This window comes from Pseudopipra pipra, chromosome 12 (assembly GCF_036250125.1).
Source record: "Pseudopipra pipra isolate bDixPip1 chromosome 12, bDixPip1.hap1, whole genome shotgun sequence".
Taxonomy (NCBI): Eukaryota; Metazoa; Chordata; class Aves; order Passeriformes; family Pipridae; genus Pseudopipra; species Pseudopipra pipra.
In genome coordinates this window covers 5967321-5986349 of record NC_087560.1, presented here as the reverse complement: position 1 = coordinate 5986349, position 19029 = coordinate 5967321, and the positions used below count along the sequence as shown (strand labels likewise).

Below are 19029 nucleotides of genomic sequence, written 5' to 3'. Positions count from 1 at the left end.
GTAACAAAAAGTGTGTTTCTGTAACAGAGCTGGCACAGCTGAATGTGGATGATATGTGAGCCTATAGGTGGGATACTCCAAGGGCCATTGGTCCTGCTTCAGCAGAAATGTCTTCTCAGGCCAGCTGACACATCCTGACAGAACTTCCCCAAGGGGATGGGGTCTCATGTGCCCCCTGCCAACTTCCCACGGCTGGGAGATACTGCTGCTGATGGCAGCGGAGTTTTACCAAGCAGTAGAAATCACAAGGAGCTGAGATTTTGGCCTGTGCATGTTCCCAGCTTCTGGGAGCAGCCCAGCTCCAGCTCCCTCCATCTCCTCTCCCTTTGCAGGTCCCTCCTTCCAACGACCCAGTGGTCAATGCAACGTGCAGCGATGATGTTGAGTTTGACTGTGGTTCTGCTGGGGACGTGGACCTTGGGGAGTAAGTGCAGTTTCAGGGAAGGGGACCAAAAGGGAGATCCTGGATAGCTGATGCCCCTCAGGGGAGTTTCCTCTATCCCTTGGGGCATCATATCAGAGTAACCTGGTCCAGTGGAAGGTGTCCATGCCCATGTCAGGGCAAATGGAACTAGATGATGTTTGTGGTCCCTCCCAACCCAAACCATTCTGATAATCTATGTTTTTATGATGCAGTTTGTGAGGAGATAAAAAAAAATGGAGTAAAATGCAGGTTGGGAGACTCCTCTATTGCAGTTTAGATATATAAATAGGAGTGGCACCTCCTTGATAGTACTACAGTAAAAGCAAAAAAAATTAACATAAAAGCTAACTGATCCTGAAACACTAGCATAACTCCATTGTCAAGGTCTTTCCTTGACTCACACAGACATTGTGGGAGTCAGAAATAAGGAGAGACTTCTGATCCAGTGAGAGAGGAGGAGAGGACGGTCTTTTGGGAGTAGACTTGTGGTGGCCACAAATTGATTTGGGGACATCAGGACCACAAGCATGAATTTCTAGTTTTAGATATTATCCCTCAAAAGAAGTGCAAAACTTGTCTAAAAAACTGCTTGTATGGAAAGTCTCAGAAAGAATATGGGAAAATATCATGATACAAATATGATTCTGTAGTGGAGTTGCTCATTTCACACTTCCTTTTTCACTGCTCACCGAGTGTGTCCGATCTCTTCCAGGAGCCCAGGAGAACATCACCTGGGAAGTCCAGCGCTACGACGGCTGGTACAACAACCTTCTGCACCACAGCCGTGGCTCTGTGGGTGAGTGCCAGGCTTGGGGAGGGGACAGTGGGATGGGGTGAGGGGAGCTGGCACATTGGCATCTGGGTTGCTTTATGGCTGAGAAAAGAAAACCTTTCTGACTTCAGCCTGAACCAGGCAGGTGAGCAGGCAATGCCACTTCCCATGGCCCTGAGGTCCCTTGATGCACCTGAGAGCCCTGTTAGAGCAGCCTGGAGGGGACAGACAGCGCAGTTTGTCTCAAATGTCCTGTCATTGCCACTTTTAGCCGCTGCCCAGGCACCATCTGCAGGTTGGATCAGTCCCAGGGAAAAGCTGTGCCTTTGTGAGGCTGCTCAAAATGTCCAAGGCAGGGAGGATCCAACTCTTCCCAGCAGGTGTTTCAGTGATAGTCAGGGAGCCCAGAGCTGCAGAAAGCCATCTTTAGCCAAAATGGGCATGGAGTTTAAGCAGGATTCAACAGAAGGGTAGAGGCAGAAGAGTTCATGGGCCGGCATCCTGGACCTACTAATTTTCTGCCCTGCGCAGGGCAGATACCATCTATTGGTCTGTACTGGGTGAGGCATTAGAGATTTCCCTCTGGCAGTGGTGAACTGCTTCCTCATGCCTACAACCAGCCCAGGGGCTCAACTCTAGGAAATGTCCCTGAGCCAGTGACCAAGGCAGATCAAGCAGGATCTTATCTAAAATATTCAAGATTCTGAATTATCTTTACTGCAGCCCAGATTAGTTACTGATCTGGTGATACGGTAACACAATTGCACAGCTTCCTTTGAGTCCAAATGGCTTTATAACATGTTATAAACCAGTCCTTTGGTTACACCAAAGCCTGACAGAGAAAACCAGCAGGTCCCTGGCAGAGCAGATTTCCCTCTTCCAGAGCGGACAGATCAGACTTTAACTTTTCGAAACCAACCTATGGGAACTAAGCCCCAAACTAAGGCAGGAATTCAGGATTTCCCCAGTTCTGGGGAACTCCAGCAAATGAAACCCACCACACTGGTGAGGAGCCGTTCAAAATTAACTCATTCTTCAGTGAGAAACAACCTCTTGCCTCTGGGCTTTTCAATTTTGGGACTGGCAGTGGGTGCAAAGTTTCAACTTCTCATCTGTCTTGCTGCTTCTCTGGCTGTTCCCTCTCCTATTCCTTATGGTGCTGGCAAACCCCACACTTGTGTAGGGTTGCATAATCAACATGGGGCAGCTCAACGTCACTCCAGTTGCCCACTGGAGCACCACCCCAGACCTCCAGGAGGCAACAGGCATGCACATGGACAAGAGAAGGACAGCTGGAAGAGAGGGAGATGGAGATCTCCCTGGTTTTAAGAGTACTGACCCCAGTGTTGCAAGAAGTTTTGGGTGGGGGCACCAAAGCTTGCATGTTCTTGGCCACTATGAGTATCTGTGCCAACCTCTTGCTCTCTCCTGGGATTCTGGCAGGTGTCCTCTTGCTGTGCCTCCTGTTGGGTACCACCTGGGCCCATTCCATGTTGTTTTGGTGCTGCAGGTGCTCAGCTGCGGCGTCTCCTGCCGGCCAACTTTGCCGACGGCGTCTACCAGGCCCTGCAGGAGCCCCACGTGCCCAACGCTCGCCAGCTCAGCACCGCAGTGGCACGAGGCCCCTCCGGGCTGCCCTCACTCAGGAACACGACCGTGCTGGCTGTCTTCTTTGGTAAGACCTGGGGCTTGGCACCGGCTGGAAAAATGCTGTTTTGCGTGGAAAAATGTTGATTTCTCACACACCCAAGATCACAGGCTGGAGCGCTCCTCACACACCCCTCCACAGCAGGCCTACACCAGGAGCACAAAGCCTTGGGTGCTGCCATCCCAAAGTAGTGTCCAGCCAGGAGACAGTGGCTTTTTGATGGCCTCTGGCAGTTGACCCAAGTACTGATATTTATTGTTTGAGAACTTCCTCTTTGTTTTAGTGGTGGAGTTGCCCCACTGCCTGTTGGATGTGATAAGGCTGTGCTGGGAGTGATTGCTGGCCTGAACTGCAAGTCAGAGCAGTGGGGTCTTGGGTCTCCAAGCCCAGGGACGCCTGTCTCTGGAAAATCACACCATCCCAGAATGATTTGAGTTGGAAGAGACCTTAAAGGTCATCTTGTTCCACTAAACCAGGTTGCTCCAAGCCCTGCCCAACCTGGCCTTGAACACTCTTGCTGCACGTGGTGGTCCCCTCAGCCCACCTACAGCTCAGCTGCCCACCCTCATGTCCTGCTCCAGCTGCTGGTGGCAGCTGTCCTAGCTGCTGACCATGCTTGTGTCTCTGTCAGGTTTCCATGTGCTCTTGGACATCCTGGAGATGGAGAAACCCGGCTGCCCTGCTGAGTTTCTCAACATCTACATCCCCCCTGGAGACCCAGTGTTTGACCCTGCTGGCACTGGAGATGTGGTCCTGCCCTTCCAGCGCATCCGCTGGGCTGTGGAGACGGGGCAGAGCCCCAACAGCCCCCGGGAACAGGTAAGTGTGGTTTTCTTTGCCCTTTGCCCAACATCAGAGGCTGCATCAGCCAAGGAGTTTGCAAAACTCAAATGAGAGCACCACTATTTCCTTAAAAATATACATCTCTCAAGTGTTTGAACCAATGAAATGAACCCAAAGTCACAAAGTCCAAGATTCACATTGAGTGACACCAGTGGTTGCCTGAGGTCAAAGCTTTTCTTGGGAAAGGAAAACATGATTGGATCAGTTAATCATACAAGATTGTTTTAAGCATGAACTCTTATCTTTGATAACGTATCACAAAGCTGAGCCGGCACTGTATATAAAGTTGTAAAGCTTCCCTGAATTTCAGTAATTTTGGAAAAAAATCCAGGTTTTTCCCCAATTTCTCTGAATTTTGCTGTGCTGTTTGTGTTCCTAAGATTTCTTTCATGCTGGAAAGCTTCCCAGCCAAAATCACTGGAGCGAAATACCCTCCTGAACCTTTCACGTGACAAACCATGATGAGACCAGTTTAGCAAGTCATGTTTTTAGCAGCGTTTAAAACCCTAGAAAAATGAAAACTCCAGCGTATTTTCAGAATAAAAAGGATGTTTTTATGCAAACATTTGGCAGAGGAGATACTCAACATGCTGCCAGGACAGCGGGACTCCCTGCTGCGAGGATAGAGGAGACAGCTCTTTTGTTCCCAGTTTCCCCAGAGATGGGTTTAGTCCCCTTCCAGCACACATAGGGATTCACAGATGTCTGCCTCTGATATAGCAAAAATAACTGCGGAAAAACCCCCAAAATGTACTTATGAAAAGTCCAGACGTTGTCTTTTCCGGTACCTTGCACTAATTCCTGACGTTTGCACAGAGATTGTCGTGTTTGCATCCTGAGAGCTCTTGTTAAAACAGGGGATGGGGCGGCTGCTTTGCAAGAACAAAAGAGCCAGGCTGGGGCTTTTCACACCTCTTTTTTGCACCTTTCTGCCGAAACCCCGGCGCCTGTTAACGCCTGTTCCCTGTGCCTGCCCTAGACCAACGGGGTGACGGGCTGGCTGGACGGCAGCTCCATCTACGGCCCCTCGCATTCCTGGAGCGATGCCCTGAGGAGCTTCTCCGGGGGACAGTTGGCGTCGGGACCTGTCAGACGCCTCCCGAGGCAGACAGACGGGAGGGTCCCCATGTGGAAGGCGATCGATCCATCCACGGGACAGGGTGGTCTCGAAGGCATCTACGGTAATGGTGGCATTCCCAAGGTTTTTTCACCTGCTTTGTCCATTCCTGACTGTGAGCAGGGAGAGCAGGAGGTCCCTGGAGCTGAGCCCGGAGTGAAAGGGCGGGGGGTACAGCGGGGCAGGACATGTGGGTCAGGAGGGCTGTGGGAGAGCAGGCAGCTTCCCAGCCCAAGGGGGAGGAAGGTGTGTGCCCCAGTGAAGACATCCCAGCAAGGACACCCCTTGAACTCCAGATGCCACATGCCCAGGGGGCAACAGGTCAGAAACCAGCAGGTGCTGATCACTCTGATCCCAGGAGATCTTCTCTGGGGAAAGGGGCTGCCGCTGATACAAACCTGCTCGGCTTGCTTTGAGTTCCTCACCTGCCCAACCTTTGACCCATGCTGAGATGCCAGTCCTGCTACTCACTTGCTCAGGCTCCTGGTCTCCCTGGGGAGGGAGGAAGGGTGAGAAGATGAGGGGACACTGGGCTGCAGCCACAGAGCTGGGAGTGCTTCTTCAGCTGTGGGCAAAGCTAGACCCAGTGGTGACATCCCCCACTGAAGGTCCTGGTGGCTCTTGCAGACCTGGGAAGCGCCTGGGGGAATGAGAACCCCTTCCTGCAGGCTGAGAGCATCGCCTGGTTTCGGTACCACAACCACCTGGCCACAGTGCTGGCCCAGCAGCACCCCGCCTGGTCTGATGAGGATCTCTTCCAGCACACTCGCAAGAGGGTCATTGCCACTTTCCAGGTGAGGGATGGGACCCCCCAGCTCTGCTGGGACCCCCAACATCCTCCCTGGTGTGGGCCCTGACCCATCCCCTCTGTTCCCTAGAGCATCATTCTGTATGAGTGGCTGCCGACCCTGCTGGGGTCAGACATCCCAGAGTACAAAGGTGAGGGGTACGACAGGCAATAGAGTGTGGGAAGGAGGGGTGGGGGGACCGGGGAGGTGGGGGATGAGGTGGGAGAGGGAGCTTGGCCCCTTTTTCCTCCAGCCTGGCTGCTGCCTCCCAGGTTACCAGCAGCACCTGGACCCCAGCCTCTCGCCAGAGTTCGTGGCAGCTGCTGCGCAATTCCTGGCCACCATGGTGCCACCGGGCATTTATAAGAGGTAGGAGCAGCCTGGCAGGGCTGTGGGAATGCAGTGCCCCTGCCAGGGAAGGGGATGCCCGAGCTGGGGTGGTAGCTGGCAATGGTGCCTGCCCCTTCCCTATGTCCTGCTCTTGGCTTGGACAGGCAAGCCCTGTCAGCTCTGGGCAGCTGTGGCTAGGGCTGTAGGTCCAACCCTTCTCTGCTCTTCCAGAGACACCGAGTGCCGGTTCCAGAACGTATCTGGCCCCAGTGGCTCATTCCCAGCAGTGCGGCTCTGCAACAGCTACTGGAGCAGAGAGGTACAGGGAAGGGAGTGCAGGATTCCTGAGGATGTGGGAGGCTGGCTGGGAAGGGACTCTATTTTATGGAGGATGCCACAAAGGAAATTAGGTGTAGAGCATGACAGTCAGCCCAGGGTGTGAGATCCTCCCCATCCAGCATCCCAGATGCCTCCTTCAGCTGCGTCAGGCTCAGACCTCAAGGTTGAGCTGACGTAGAGGAAACGAGCCTGGAAGAAGTCCCTGATCCTCCTACATCCAGGAACTGCACCCCTGTGGGGTGTGTGGGGCTACCTCCCATCCTTGGTCATTTAAGGAATCACCTGCTCTTCCCATCTCCCCTCAGAGGCCAGGGCTGCAGCAGGCAGAGGATGTGGACAACCTCCTGCTGGGGATGAGCTCACAGATTGCAGAGAAGGAGGACAACATTGTCGTGGAAGATCTCCAAGGTCTGTACTGCAGCTGCTCATCAGTGGGGGACCCTCACTCCTGGGGCTGTGCAGGGGGCAAGTCCCATTGTCACCACTAGCAGCACCCAAACAGTGTTTCAGCTTCAGCCTTGTTAATGGAGGTGCAGAGAAGCCACAGGATGTGTTAAGTGTGTCCGTGGGACCATTTTGGCAAGGGCATGGAGATGATATCTGTGTTCAGCACAGCCCAAAGCCAGCACGAGGCCAGCCCAGCAGCTATAGCTCCTCTGGTTCAGCCTTGCCATCACCATGGCTTCAAATCCACACACAGATTACTGGTATGGGCCCCTGAAGTACTCCCGCACTGACTATGTGGCCAGCTGGATCCAGCGAGGACGAGACCTTGGCCTGCCAACCTATAACCAAGCCCGGGAGCAATTTGGGTTGGAACCTCTCCAGAACTGGTCAAACCTTGCACCACACCTGGAGCCACAGGTAACAGGGAAGTGGCCTGGGCACCGAATGTATGTGGGTCAGAGAATGCTGGGACATTCCAGGCAGGAACTGAATTCTGCAGCATCATAGGAAGAGGAAGTGCATGCTCTGCCCTATCTGATTTCCATGCCTGCAGAGTTGTTGCATTGGGATAACTGTGTAATTACATGGTATGAATAAATCATCCTGTCCTGGTGCTAAGCTCCTGTGCCACTGGGCACTATGCTCCTCCCAGAGCTGAGATGCCCTGGGAGTGATGCTTAGTTACTCAAGTCCAAGCCATGAGCTCCAGGCTGTGTGGGGCTCAGCACCTTCCCAGCCCACAGATGTGTGATGCCTGGGAAATGCGCATTCCTTGCTTCTCCTGAAGCTTGCCAAGACTTTCTGGTGCCCTGGCAGAATTCCCGGTGCTCACGTATGTGCGGTGGGCGTTTCTCACCAGGTCCTGCAAAAGGTTGCTGCCCTGTATGCCAATGACATGGCTGGGCTGGAGCTGCTCCCTGGAGGCATGTTGGAGGCTGATGGTTCCCTCTTCAGCACCATCATCCTGGAGCAGTTTGTGCGCCTGCGTGACAGCGACAGGTTTTGGTTTGAAAACACCAAGAATGGGTAAAGGCCTCTTCCCTATCTGGCATCTGCCCACTGCTCTGCAAGCCCCAGTAGTGCAGGGAAACTGGAGCTGAGGGAAAAAGCATCCTCCAGCTTTCTCAGTTCCCTCCTGTTGCTGGTCAGTAACACCCAGGGCCGCTCCTTGTCCCTATGTCCTTTTCCACAGGCTCTTCACAGAGGAGGAAATCAAGGAGATCCGTAACATCACCTTTCACGACGTCCTGGCTGCCGTCACCTACGCCAACTCCACAGACATCCAGACTCAGGTGTTCACCTGGAGAAATGGTGAGTGCAGGAGGGAATGGCTCCAGCAAGGCAGTGAGGGAAGCAGAGCCATCCTGGTGACAGAGCTGGTGACTCAGTGACACCGGGAACACATTGGGGTTGTTGCCTGATGTGATCCTAAGCCCACAAAATGAGTACAAAATGCAAGGGTTGCTTGTGAGCAAAACATTGATGCAGTGATGCAGATATGAAAGAGGACTGAAGTCCAGGCATGACCCCAAGGTGAAAAGGCATAGAATCATAGAATCAAGTGGGTTGGAAAAGACCTCTGAGATCATCAAGTCCAACCCTTGATCCAACACCACCATGGTTACTAGACCATGTCATGGTACTGTGTTTGGCAATATGCCTTTTCCTCTTGGAATCTTGCCACACCCCTCCCATTTACCATAAGCATTTCATCTGGGTCGCATTCCAGCCCTTGTAAGGTGTTTTTGTTTCCTTGGTATGCACTCCATGTAATTGCAGCAGGAGAGCTCCCTGGATTTGCAGTGTCTGGATGAGCAGAAGCTCTGAGCCCAAATTTTCCATGGTCCAGGGTGCTTCTTGCTCAGACCATCCCATTGGGGGAGTGATGGTGCTGAGCCCACAGAGCTCTTGAGTCCAGTTCTGCACTCGGTTTGCTGTGTCAGGCAAAGGTTCAACCCAAAACCAAAGGCTCAACCCAGTATCTGGAGTTTAATTCAAGCATCCCAATTTTGAAGTGCTCCCTGGGTGATTCAGCCACGAGCCCCATCCACATTTTAGGGCAAAGGTTCCTGGGGGTGATGGAGGCGAGATGGGTAAAAGGTTGGTGACACTCACAGGCTGTCTCCCCCTTGCAGGGGACCCGTGCCCCCAGCCCCAGCAGCTGACAGCTCAACACTTGGCCAACTGCACTCCCATGGTGGTGCTGGACTACTTTGCAGGCAGCGGCGCAGGCTTTGGGATCATCATCGTTGTCCTCTGCTGTCTGCCTTTGGGTTTGTCTCTCCATTTCCTTATCCTTATTCTCTTCCACCTCTCCACCAGAGAAAGGGGCTGAGTGCCCATGGACTAAGCACCTCCCAGCAGGAGCTGCTGAGTCCTTGTCGCTCCCGAGGTCCTTGAGCTGGCAGGGTCCTTGGGCACCAGGAGGGAGCCAAAAGTGGGAAGGAGCTTTGTGATATCTCACACCTCCTTCTCCTGTGTGTCCCCAGTGACTCTGTTTGTTGCCTGGATCGTCGCTGCTTTCCGCAAGAGAGATTTCAAGAAGCTGCAGAAGCAGCAGAGCACCAGAGTGCGCACAAAGGTGACCGGCGAGGCCACACACGGTGAGGTGGCACTGCCAACCCTGTGACAGTGTCTGGTGATGCTGCTGGAGTCAGGGCACACAGTGAGGCAGGGCTGGGCCTGGGGCTTATATCTAGATGGGATGTAAGGAGGAACTGTTTCCCTAGGATGGTCAAGCAGTGGAGCAGGGAGCCCAGAGGGCTTGATAGCCCATCCTATCCAAGACCTGACCAGATAAATCCTTGAGCAGACTGACTTGTGGCTGGTCCTACTTTGGGCAGGAGGTTGGGCAAGGAACCCTTCCAACCTGAGTCACCATATGACCCTCTAATTCCAACCCTCCCCAGATCACACCTTGCCTGAAGGAAACACATGTAAAGCAATTGCACCAGTAGCTCCAGGACAGGGACTGTATCTCCTTGCTCTGGGTACTGGAAAAATCCTGCCTCCCTGCTTTGTAGTTTGTACTCCTCCTGTGGCCGTGTGCTTGAGCTGTGCAGCTGGGAGATCATCATTATTCCTTTAAGATGTGCCTGGTCGTGAAATCTCTCCCAAACTGCATCTGGGTGAAGGAGGTGCTGGCATGAGTAGGAGCCTGGGTGCTCCTTTCCAGCTGAGTCCTGTGCTCTCTCCCATCAGCCATGGAGTGGCACGGCCCCAAGACAGACAGCTGTCCTGTCTACATCCAGCTCCAAGCTGACAAAGTGCTCAAAGTGCTGGATGGGAGAGGGTCTGTGATGCGGAGCATCAACCTGAAAGCCTACCAAAGGGTGGAGGTGATCCTCTCCAACAACAAAGGGAACAAAGCTCTGCTCCTGAAGAGCCCCAAGGAGTATGACCTGGTGAGTACCATGGTGCCTGGGGTATGACACCTTTCTCTGGACCCTCCACAGTCCTCTGCACCACTCGGTCAGGACACTGGGAACAGTATAGGTCCTTAAAGGATGGTTGTGGCCTCCTGCAAACCACCAGGTCCAGCTCATACCATGAGCTGAGCCTCTGATGATCACAGCCAGTCGGTGGGGTCCTTTGCAGGTGCTGCTCTTCTGTGAGGAGGCCGAGAGGAGCAGCTTTGTTGGAAAGCTACAGAACTACTTGAATGAGAATGGCCTCTACCTGCATCTGTCTGAGACGAAGGAGCAGAACCTTATGAAATGGGCAGTCACTCAGGAGCAGAGAAAACAAATTCTGGAGACTTTCTTCAGGCACCTGTTTGCTCAGGTGTGTAGAGGTGTGGCAGGCTCTGGTGCCTGGAAGAAGGTATTTCTGTACTGATTAAACAATGAATGCTGGTGCTGTTGCTCTCCATAAGAGCTGGTAAGCCAGATACAAGGAAGCTGCTAACACTTCCAGGACCGAGGGACACAAAGGGAGATCTGCTGCAGTGATATAAGCATCTAAAGTTGCAAAGAGGCTTTTGGATGATGTAACTGAGGTCTCCAGAGTGGTCAGTGGTATGCAGTGTGAAAGTCACATTGTGTAGGAGAGATACGGGACTTTCCCCATGGTATTTGTCATGAGTTTTGTGCCAGGGGAGCCACCAGTCTTTGTGCAATAGGTCAGGAAGGAAACAAGAGCCAGTATTCACAGGATTTCTTCTGTGGGACACAACCTGCAGGTGCTGGAAATCGACAGGTCCGATGCAGGAGAGCTCAACTTCAAATCTTCACAGAAGGCAAGGGAGTCTCTGACGTGTGAGCTGAGCAGGGCTGAGTTCGCCGAGGCCCTGGGGCTCAAGGCCCACTCCATGTTTGTGGACTCCATGTTCTCCCTGGCTGACAAAGATGGCAATGGCTACATCTCCTTCCGGGAGTTCCTGGACATCTTGGTGGTCTTTATGAAAGGTGGGAGCTGGGGCTGGTTGGTGACTCCATCTGTTATCCTTAGTCCCATCTCTAGGCTCTGACAGAATGAAGGACAAGGTCCATCCAGCAGGTCAGTCTGTAGACACGGCTACAGATTAAAATTCCCTTCACTTAGGACAAGCTCAACTTGAGTTATGAGGCAGTGACCATGTAATTGTGTTTTCTGGAAGACTGTTAATGAGGGGAGCTACTTTCCACCACCACAGACACATTTGCCCTGTTTCCTGAAGGGACCACACATCCTGTCCTTGAGAGATCATAGCAACTATATTTGACACCTGAATCTCCCTAAATGACCACCGGAAAGCTGGATTCATAGATGGAGGCATTAAATGTCAGAGTCAATCAAAACATCTTCCAGAAAATCATTGCTGTGTAAAAGCACATTTTGACTTTGCAAAATAATGCCCAAGAATGTATGTCTACCCAATGTTTCACCTTGCACTTGAGAAAGTTGGTAGAAGGGTGAGGCTTCACTGCTGCAGGTCCATGTGCTCAAAGACAGTGTTTGAAAGCATCTCTGTTAGTGAAAATGTGATCTTTTTCTTACTTCACCTCTCTCTCTCCCCACTAGGGTCCCCAGAGGAGAAGTCCCAGGTGATGTTCAGGATGTATGACATCGATGAGAATGGGTTCCTCTCCAAGGAGGAGTTTCTGAGGATGGTCAGGTACTTCTCCTCTCTCAATATGTTTTCACAATGTCTATAGACACACATGTCTTCAAAAGTAGGTCCCAGTTTCTGTGATTCAGTCCCTAAGAAGCTCATGGGCTCAACACTCACAACCACTCCCATAAAATTTGTCAGGGGCTCTGCCATGTTATTTGAACTGATGTTCCCGTCTCCCCTCCTTGCTCCAGGTCCTTCATCGAGATCTCCAACAATTGCCTGTCAAGAGAACAGGCAGAGCAGGTGACTGAGTCCATGTTTCGGGCCTCAGGGTTTCAGGACAGGGATGAGCTGACGTGGGAGAATTTCCACTACATGCTGCGGGACCACAACAGCGAGCTTCGTCTCACCCATCTCTGTGTGAAAGGTCAGTGGGCACGAGCACTGGGTGACCCCAGGCCCTGCAGGGCGGGAGGAAATGAGCAGCACCCATTGGAGCTCCCAAATCCTGTCCCATCAATCCCTCCAACCCAACTGCAGTAATGGGGCACCAGCTGTTGCTTCATGTGCAACAGGTTTGGGTCAGCTCAGAGCTTCTCCCTGCCCATGGGAGAATCCTAATCCTTGTCTTGCATGCTCTGAATGGCTGCTTGTCCTTTTGCTCCTCAAAGGTGTCCCTGAGGTGTTCAAGCAAAACCTGCACAACTGTGTCTCCTTCATAAAGAAAGAGCCAAAAGGGTAAGCCCCCCTCCTTGTTCTTGTTTCTGCTGTTCTTTCTGCCCCAGTGCATATCCCCAGTCCTTCCAACAAATGCTCCCACCAGGTGTTGGCACTTCCAGTGCTGGGGAAGGGGGATGATCCTGGTGGGAGGTGCACACCAGGCACCAGGGTGGGGCTGCTGCCCTCCTCCCTGGGCACAGCCAAAGGGGAGGAACTGCCCCCTGCAGAGCCCCTGTTGCATCCCCTACATGGGGGTGGGAGTCCTGCCTTGCTTTTCAGAGGAAAGGGTTATGTTGAAGCAAATCCAGCCCACGTGCAATTAAAGTTAACAGACAGATTTGTGGGAAAGAGCTGGACACCTTCCCAGCTGAGCCTGAGATGGGAAGCAGGGGAAAGGGGATAATTTTGCCAAGCCTTTCCTGCAAATAGGGCTTTGGGCTAGACATAGCTCTATTTCCAACAGAACCATCTCAGAGGAGGAGAGAGACCCAAATCTGGACACTGTGAGTCACTATGTGGAACGAGAAGGGCAAGAGTTGAGGAAGAGACCAGGCAGAAAGTGAGTACAGCCTCTCCTCTATGGTTGTGCTTCTGGGGTTCAGGTTCAGCCTGTTTGCTGTTTCTCACGTGCCCTAGTCAGATTGGGCAGCCCTCCAGTCAAATGGCACTGCTGCAAGGAGGCTCCCACTGGCCAAGGAGCTACAGGAACAGCCCCAACTTGGCAGGGACAGTGTCATATCTGGGTCTGGGTGATGTGCCTCTACAAAAAAAAAAAAAATGAAGTGGCCAACTCCAGAGCCTGGGATAGCGGTTTTTAGAGAGGGGTCTTGTCTGACAGTTCCTGCCTGTACTCCTCCATCCCTTGGGATGCTGCTGGGTCACCTGGGCTCTCTGCAAGAGCTGCAGGAGATACTCTGGTCCTTGCTGCTGTGGCAGCAGCAAGTATTTCTGCAAGGAATCGGTTCAGTTGTTTTTACTGTTGGCAACAATATCTTGGTTTGCCATAATTGCTCCAATTAAGGAAATTGGTCCCATGCAGAATCATTTGGACAGTTGATTATTACTATGAAAATTATCTCTGGCAGTTCTTATCTATGGTTTTATTTATGAGTCACTGTTTACACATTTGTTATCAGGTTTTACAGCCGTTAAGGCTTGCAAGGCTGACCTGAGATTACCCTCTGACTTGCGCTCTGCAGGTCACCCCATCACTGATGTGCAGAGGTGGCCACAGCACTTTGGGAGGCAGCCCCAAATCTGGGCAGCGCGGCCCTGAGCTGGGGAAACCTCGCAGTGACACCAGCCCTCCTGTCTTTGCCAGGGGGAACCAGTACCAGCTGCGCCTGTACACTGAGGCGCAGAGGAAGAGGTACAAGCGGAGCCGAGTTCAGCAGAAGATCCAGGAGTTCAAGCGCTTCATTGAGAATTACCGGCGCCACATCGTCTGCGTCATCCTCTTCTCCGCCATCACCGCCGGCGTGTTCGTGGAGAGAGCCTACTGTGAGTGCCCACCCAGCCCCGCTGCCCGCCACGTGGACTTGGTGCCTCTAAGCTGCTGGTTGTGCTGGGTGTGGTGGGGCGTTGCATGGCACAGCTCTGGGCCACAGTGTCACTCCTCCCCTGGAATAACCAAAGGGTCACTGAGGTTGGAAGGAACCTCTGGAACGGTCTGGTCCAATGCCCTGCTCAGGGCAAGGCCATTTCCAAAGCTGAATCAGGCTGCTGAAGGCCTTATCTAAAGAAGGTGCAAACAGCTCCAAGGTTGGTGATCTCACCACCTCGCTGGGCCTGCAGTAGTTTTTGACCATCCTCCCTGTGAAGAGTTTTTATTTTACATCAAACCTGAGCTTTTTCCTGTGAAATTCGTGCTGTTGCCTCACATCCTTCCACTGTGCATCTCTCAGAACAACTTTGGCTCTCCCACCTCTGTACACCCATGAAGTGGTTGCAGACAGCCACCAGGTCTTCCCTGACCCATCTCCTCCAACCTGAACAAACCCATTTCCCTCAGCCTTTCCCCTACATGACATCCTCCAGCCCTCACCCATCCTAGTGGCCTCCACTGGACTCTATTTCAGTTGTGGAGACCTCTTATATTGGATTCCCCAACTGAGGCCACAGTTCCCAAGGTGCAGTATCCCAGTGCCCACCAGAGGAGGAAAATCCCCTCCCTGGATCTCCAAGGATACCCTTTCACCCATCAGTTCTAGGGGGTCATGCCCCTTTTCCCACACAAACCTATCCCTGGGAACCTCTTTTTGGTGAAGCCACAAAGGTGGTCACCCCCTTGTTGCAAGAAAGGTCATGGCTGGGGACACTGACTCCCTCTGCTCTCTCTCCCCAGACTATGCCTTTGCATCCCCCAGCACCGGAATCGCACAGACCACCTTTGTGGGGATCATCATCTCCCGGGGAGCAGCTGCCTCCATCTCCTTCCTGTACTCCTACATCCTGCTTACCATGTGCCGCAACCTCATCACTGTCCTGCGGGAGACCTTCCTCAACCACTACATCCCCTTCGATGCCGCCGTCGATTTCCACCGCTGGATTGCCATGGCAGCCCTGATTTTCTCAGGTGGGTGGGCTGCTGGGGGATGTGCCGCCCACAAACCACAGCTAAAGCAAAAGGGCCAGCCCATCACACCATGGCAGGACCAGGCAGAAGCTTGAAGACCCTGTGGAGACATAGATGGGCTGCACTAGAGACGAGGAGGAATCTCCAGGTCCCTGGGGACATTAACAGGGTCTGACACATCTCCATCCACATCAAATGATGCTTCTTTCTCCCTATTTTTGTCTCTCACAGTGCTCCACACTGCAGGTCATGTAGTGAATGTCTATATCTTCTCAGTCACACCTCTCAGCGTGCTCTCCTGCCTCTTCTCCAATGTCTTCACAGATGATGGGTAGGTGGGATTTAGAGCAGAGTCCAGACAGAGTGTCCTGGGCATGGATAGGAATGAAAATAGAAACCAAGAGTTCATTCTGGTCACTCCATGGTGCAATCTCTTGTCCCTCTCCAGGTCACAGCTCCCACAGAAGTATTACTGGTGGTTCTTCCAGACTGTTCCAGGTGAGAACACCTAGCAGATAGACCTGCACACCTTTGTGTGGATGGGCAGCTCTCTGCCCAGCCCAGGGAGAGCCCCTATGGGACTGCTTTGTTCCCCCTAGGACCTTCCAACCTTTCCTCTCACAGGTATGACAGGAGTGTTGCTGCTTGTGGTCCTTGCTGTGATGTATGTGTTCGCCACCTACCACTTCCGACGTGTCAGCTTCCAGGGCTTCTGGATCACCCACCACCTCTATGTGCTGCTCTATGTCCTGGTAAAGGATTTGGGCTGGGAGGGAGGGGTGGTGCTGATGCACTGCAAGCCTATGGCTTCAGTCAATACAGCTGATGAGATGGTTTCAAGGGAGCTGGTGGCCCCACTCCTGCCTCCCTGCTGCTGCTGAGCTGCCACCAGATTAGCCCTGGGGGAATGGCTTGCCCTGTTAATGGATTCTGCTCCCTGCCCAGGTCATCATCCATGGCAGCTATGCGCTGATCCAGCAGCCCCGTTTCTACATCTACTTCATCATCCCGGCTCTCATCTACAGTGCGGACAAGCTGCTCAGCCTGAGCAGGAAGAAGGTGGAGATCAGCGTGGTGAAAGCCGAGCTCCTGCCCTCAGGTACCACGACATCCCTGGCCACAGGGCACCAGCCCAGCCCAGGCTCTTTGCAAGAGCATCAGGGGTTGCAGCAATGCAGGAGCCTCCACCTCTCAACATCTCCACCTTACCAGAGCCACCATCCCCGTCTCCCCATAGGTGTCACCCACCTCCAGTTCCAGCGGCCGCAGGACTTTGACTACAAGTCCGGGCAGTGGGTGCGCATCGCCTGCGTGGCCCTGGGCACCACGGAGTACCACCCCTTCACCCTCACCTCGGCGCCACACGAGGACACGCTGAGCCTGCACATCCGTGCTGTGGGGCCCTGGACCACCCGCCTGCGGGAGCTCTACTCCCCAGAGAGCCTGGCCCTCATCGGCAAGCTGCCCAAGGTGAGCCCTGCACAGGATGTCACGCACAGGGACATCTGAGCCCAAGAGCATCTCAGCAAGGGGTTGTGCCAAGCCTGAGGTGCTTCTCCAGCCCTGAGGGCAACCAAGACCTGGGCAAGCAGAGATGGGAGATGTTCTGCTAATGGCTGACTCCCTTCCAGCTCTACCTTGACGGGCCCTTCGGGGAGGGCCACCAGGAGTGGAACAAATTTGAGGTGTCAGTGCTGGTGGGAGGAGGCATTGGGGTGACACCCTTCGCATCCATCCTCAAGGACCTGGTCTTCAAGTCATCCATAAACTCCAAGCTGCTGTGTAAGAAGGTAAGAGGAAGCATCTGAAAGACAAGCCCTCCCAAGATGCCTCCTGCTGCTTCTGACCTCTTTGGGGGTAAAATCCTCCAGGGAGCCCACGGACTTGCATAAGGGTGCTGGCCCCACTCTGAGCCTCATCCTCATGTGCCACAGATCTACTTCATCTGGGTGACACGCACGCAGCGGCAGTTTGAGTGGCTGACTGACATCATCCGGGAGGTGGAAGAGTCAGACAGGAACAACTTGGTCTCTGTGCACATCTACATCACGCAGATGGCCGAGAAGTTCGATCTGCGCACCACCATGCTGGTGAGCCTTGCCCCCCACCAGAGAGGCTGCTGTGCCGTGCCAGGCCACGCCAGGCCACGCAGGGCCATCTGACGTGCACCGATCTCTCTTCCAGTACATCTGCGAGCGGCACTTCCAGAAGGTGCTGAACAAGAGCCTGTTCACGGGGCTGCGCTCCATCACCCACTTTGGGCGCCCTCCCTTCGTACCCTTCTTCAACTCGCTGCAGGAGGTGCACCCTGAGGTCAGTGCCTGGCTGGGGATGGGGCACAGGAGAAGGTGCACCCACTGGCCAGTGGAGAACTGGTCCCAGCTTGGCCCCAAGGTCCTGGAGAGCTTGGTGGCATCTGCACCAAGGACAGGGCAGAAGGGACAGGGATCCTGCTTTTCCTCTGGAGCCAGGTTGAGCTGCAAGAGTCAGCAGTTTCCCATGCTAGCCAAACACCCCCTGCTATTGCAGGACCCTGGGTGCAACCGGGTCTTGGGGCTCCCATCCTTCCTTCACTGCCCTCACAGCCTCCATAGCCACCACAGATTTAACAGCCCTCACAGAAATGACAGTCTCTCCAAAAGCCTCCAGAGGCTGGGACAGAGAGCACGGCCATGGTCCATGCCCAAAGCTGTCAGAGGGCAAGGGGCCAAGGGGGGCTGGACTGCAGGGAGAGCTGGTGTTCCTGGGTCTGACCCCTTTGGCTTCCCCCTTCCCAGGTGCAGAAGATTGGGGTGTTCAGCTGTGGCCCACCTGGGATGACAAAGAGTGTGGAACAGGCTTGTCGGCAGATGAACAAGAAGGACCAGACCTACTTTGCACATCACTATGAGAATTTCTGACCCTACCCCATGCTTTTTACCCTGGGCTGCAGTCTGGTCCATCCCAGCACCTGGGCAGCAATGCAGTGGGTGGCCATGGTCCTGGGCTCCCACTCACCATCACGCCCCAGAGAAAGCCATCCATGGCCGAGAGCAGGGACACTGAGACCTGCAGAGCTGAGACTGGTGTGCCAGTAAAGCACTGCCATCCCATCATCACCCCACACAGCCCCACTGTGAACCCCTGAGCCCAGGGCATACTAATACCATCCACACATTGCTGCAGCCCCATGCCCAGGGTTGGGCTGGCATGTCCCAGTCAAAAAACCACAGTGTTTGAGTTAAGCCCAGTTCTGCTACATTAATCCCACAACACAGAGCTTGTGCTCTGCTGTGGGACTCAGGGAATGTCTCTGCCCAGCTTTGGGGAACAGCTTGGTGCCTGCACAACCTGAATCCAAAGCACTTTGCCCCAAGACCAATGTGGAGCACACATGGGGTGAGGAGCCAAAGAGCTTCCCACCATCTCTCTCCTTGAAACAGGCTCAGCTTTCCTAATACACTTGTGGGTGCCTGCTTGTTAACTCTCTGAGCCTTTTCTGGGTTTGCAAAGGGCCTTAGTTGTGTTTGCATTGGCTTCTTTCAGCAGCGTCCCTTCAATCAGGGATCACTTGTGCTTTTTTAAGTAATGCCTGGCTTTGCGTTGCTGCCTCTCTTGCAGGCTGTGGTTGAGCTTAAATAAAGCTGTTCAAAGTACTAAAACACTTTCTTGCCTCTTGTAGTTGGTTCTTGGTCCCCTGGAGGTTTGCCATACTCATGGCATAGTGCTGGCCTTGCTCTCAGCACAGAGCATTAACTCCAGCTCACTGGGAAATGGGTTAAACTGGAGCGGGTGTCCCCTGCACTGGTGATGTACATGGGGTCAGAGGTGGGGAATACAGACACAGCCCCCCAGACTGTGCCTCCCCAGACCCATCACACCCCACAATACCCCTGCAGTGGCCATGTGGCAAGACCAGGCATGGGAGCCAATTAGCCAAGGAGTCCAAACAGGCTGAGCCGTGGGAATAGCTCCAGCCCTCCGGATGTTAAACAGTCTCCCAAGAGCACAG

The 19029-nt window shown here is 53.6% G+C and overlaps 1 protein-coding gene across 1 annotated transcript; it reads left to right on the top strand.

Moving 5' to 3' along the window:
* The first annotated feature begins 249 nt into the window (after positions 1 to 249).
* Positions 250 to 18673, top strand: DUOX2 (dual oxidase 2). Its single transcript, XM_064668667.1, has 33 exons — positions 250 to 424; positions 1137 to 1220; positions 2707 to 2871; positions 3476 to 3663; positions 4667 to 4868; positions 5432 to 5598; positions 5683 to 5743; positions 5865 to 5961; positions 6154 to 6241; positions 6567 to 6669; positions 6962 to 7125; positions 7568 to 7734; positions 7901 to 8019; positions 8844 to 8981; positions 9198 to 9311; positions 9910 to 10112; positions 10306 to 10491; positions 10889 to 11114; positions 11710 to 11803; positions 11995 to 12170; positions 12415 to 12481; positions 12927 to 13022; positions 13785 to 13963; positions 14808 to 15038; positions 15270 to 15369; positions 15487 to 15536; positions 15663 to 15790; positions 15984 to 16137; positions 16276 to 16508; positions 16670 to 16828; positions 16973 to 17128; positions 17223 to 17351; positions 17816 to 18673. The coding sequence occupies exons 1-33, from the start codon at positions 361 to 363 to the stop codon at positions 17936 to 17938; spliced, it is 4611 nt and encodes a 1536-aa protein (XP_064524737.1). The 5' UTR covers positions 250 to 360; the 3' UTR covers positions 17939 to 18673.
* Positions 18674 to 19029: the final 356 nt, after the last annotated feature.

What these genes read in the sequence shown, in the direction of transcription:
- DUOX2 (XM_064668667.1), top strand. Translation starts at nt 361, where the DNA reads ATGCAACGTGCAGCGATGATGTTGAGTTTGACTGTGGTTCTGCTGGGG. An exon ending in CCTCTGCTGTCTGCCTTTGG is followed by an intron (nt 8,982 to 9,197) that starts GTTTGTCTCTCC and finishes GTGTGTCCCCAG; the next exon opens with TGACTCTGTTTGTTGCCTGG. An exon ending in AGCCGAGCTCCTGCCCTCAG is followed by an intron (nt 16,138 to 16,275) that starts GTACCACGACAT and finishes GTCTCCCCATAG; the next exon opens with GTGTCACCCACCTCCAGTTC.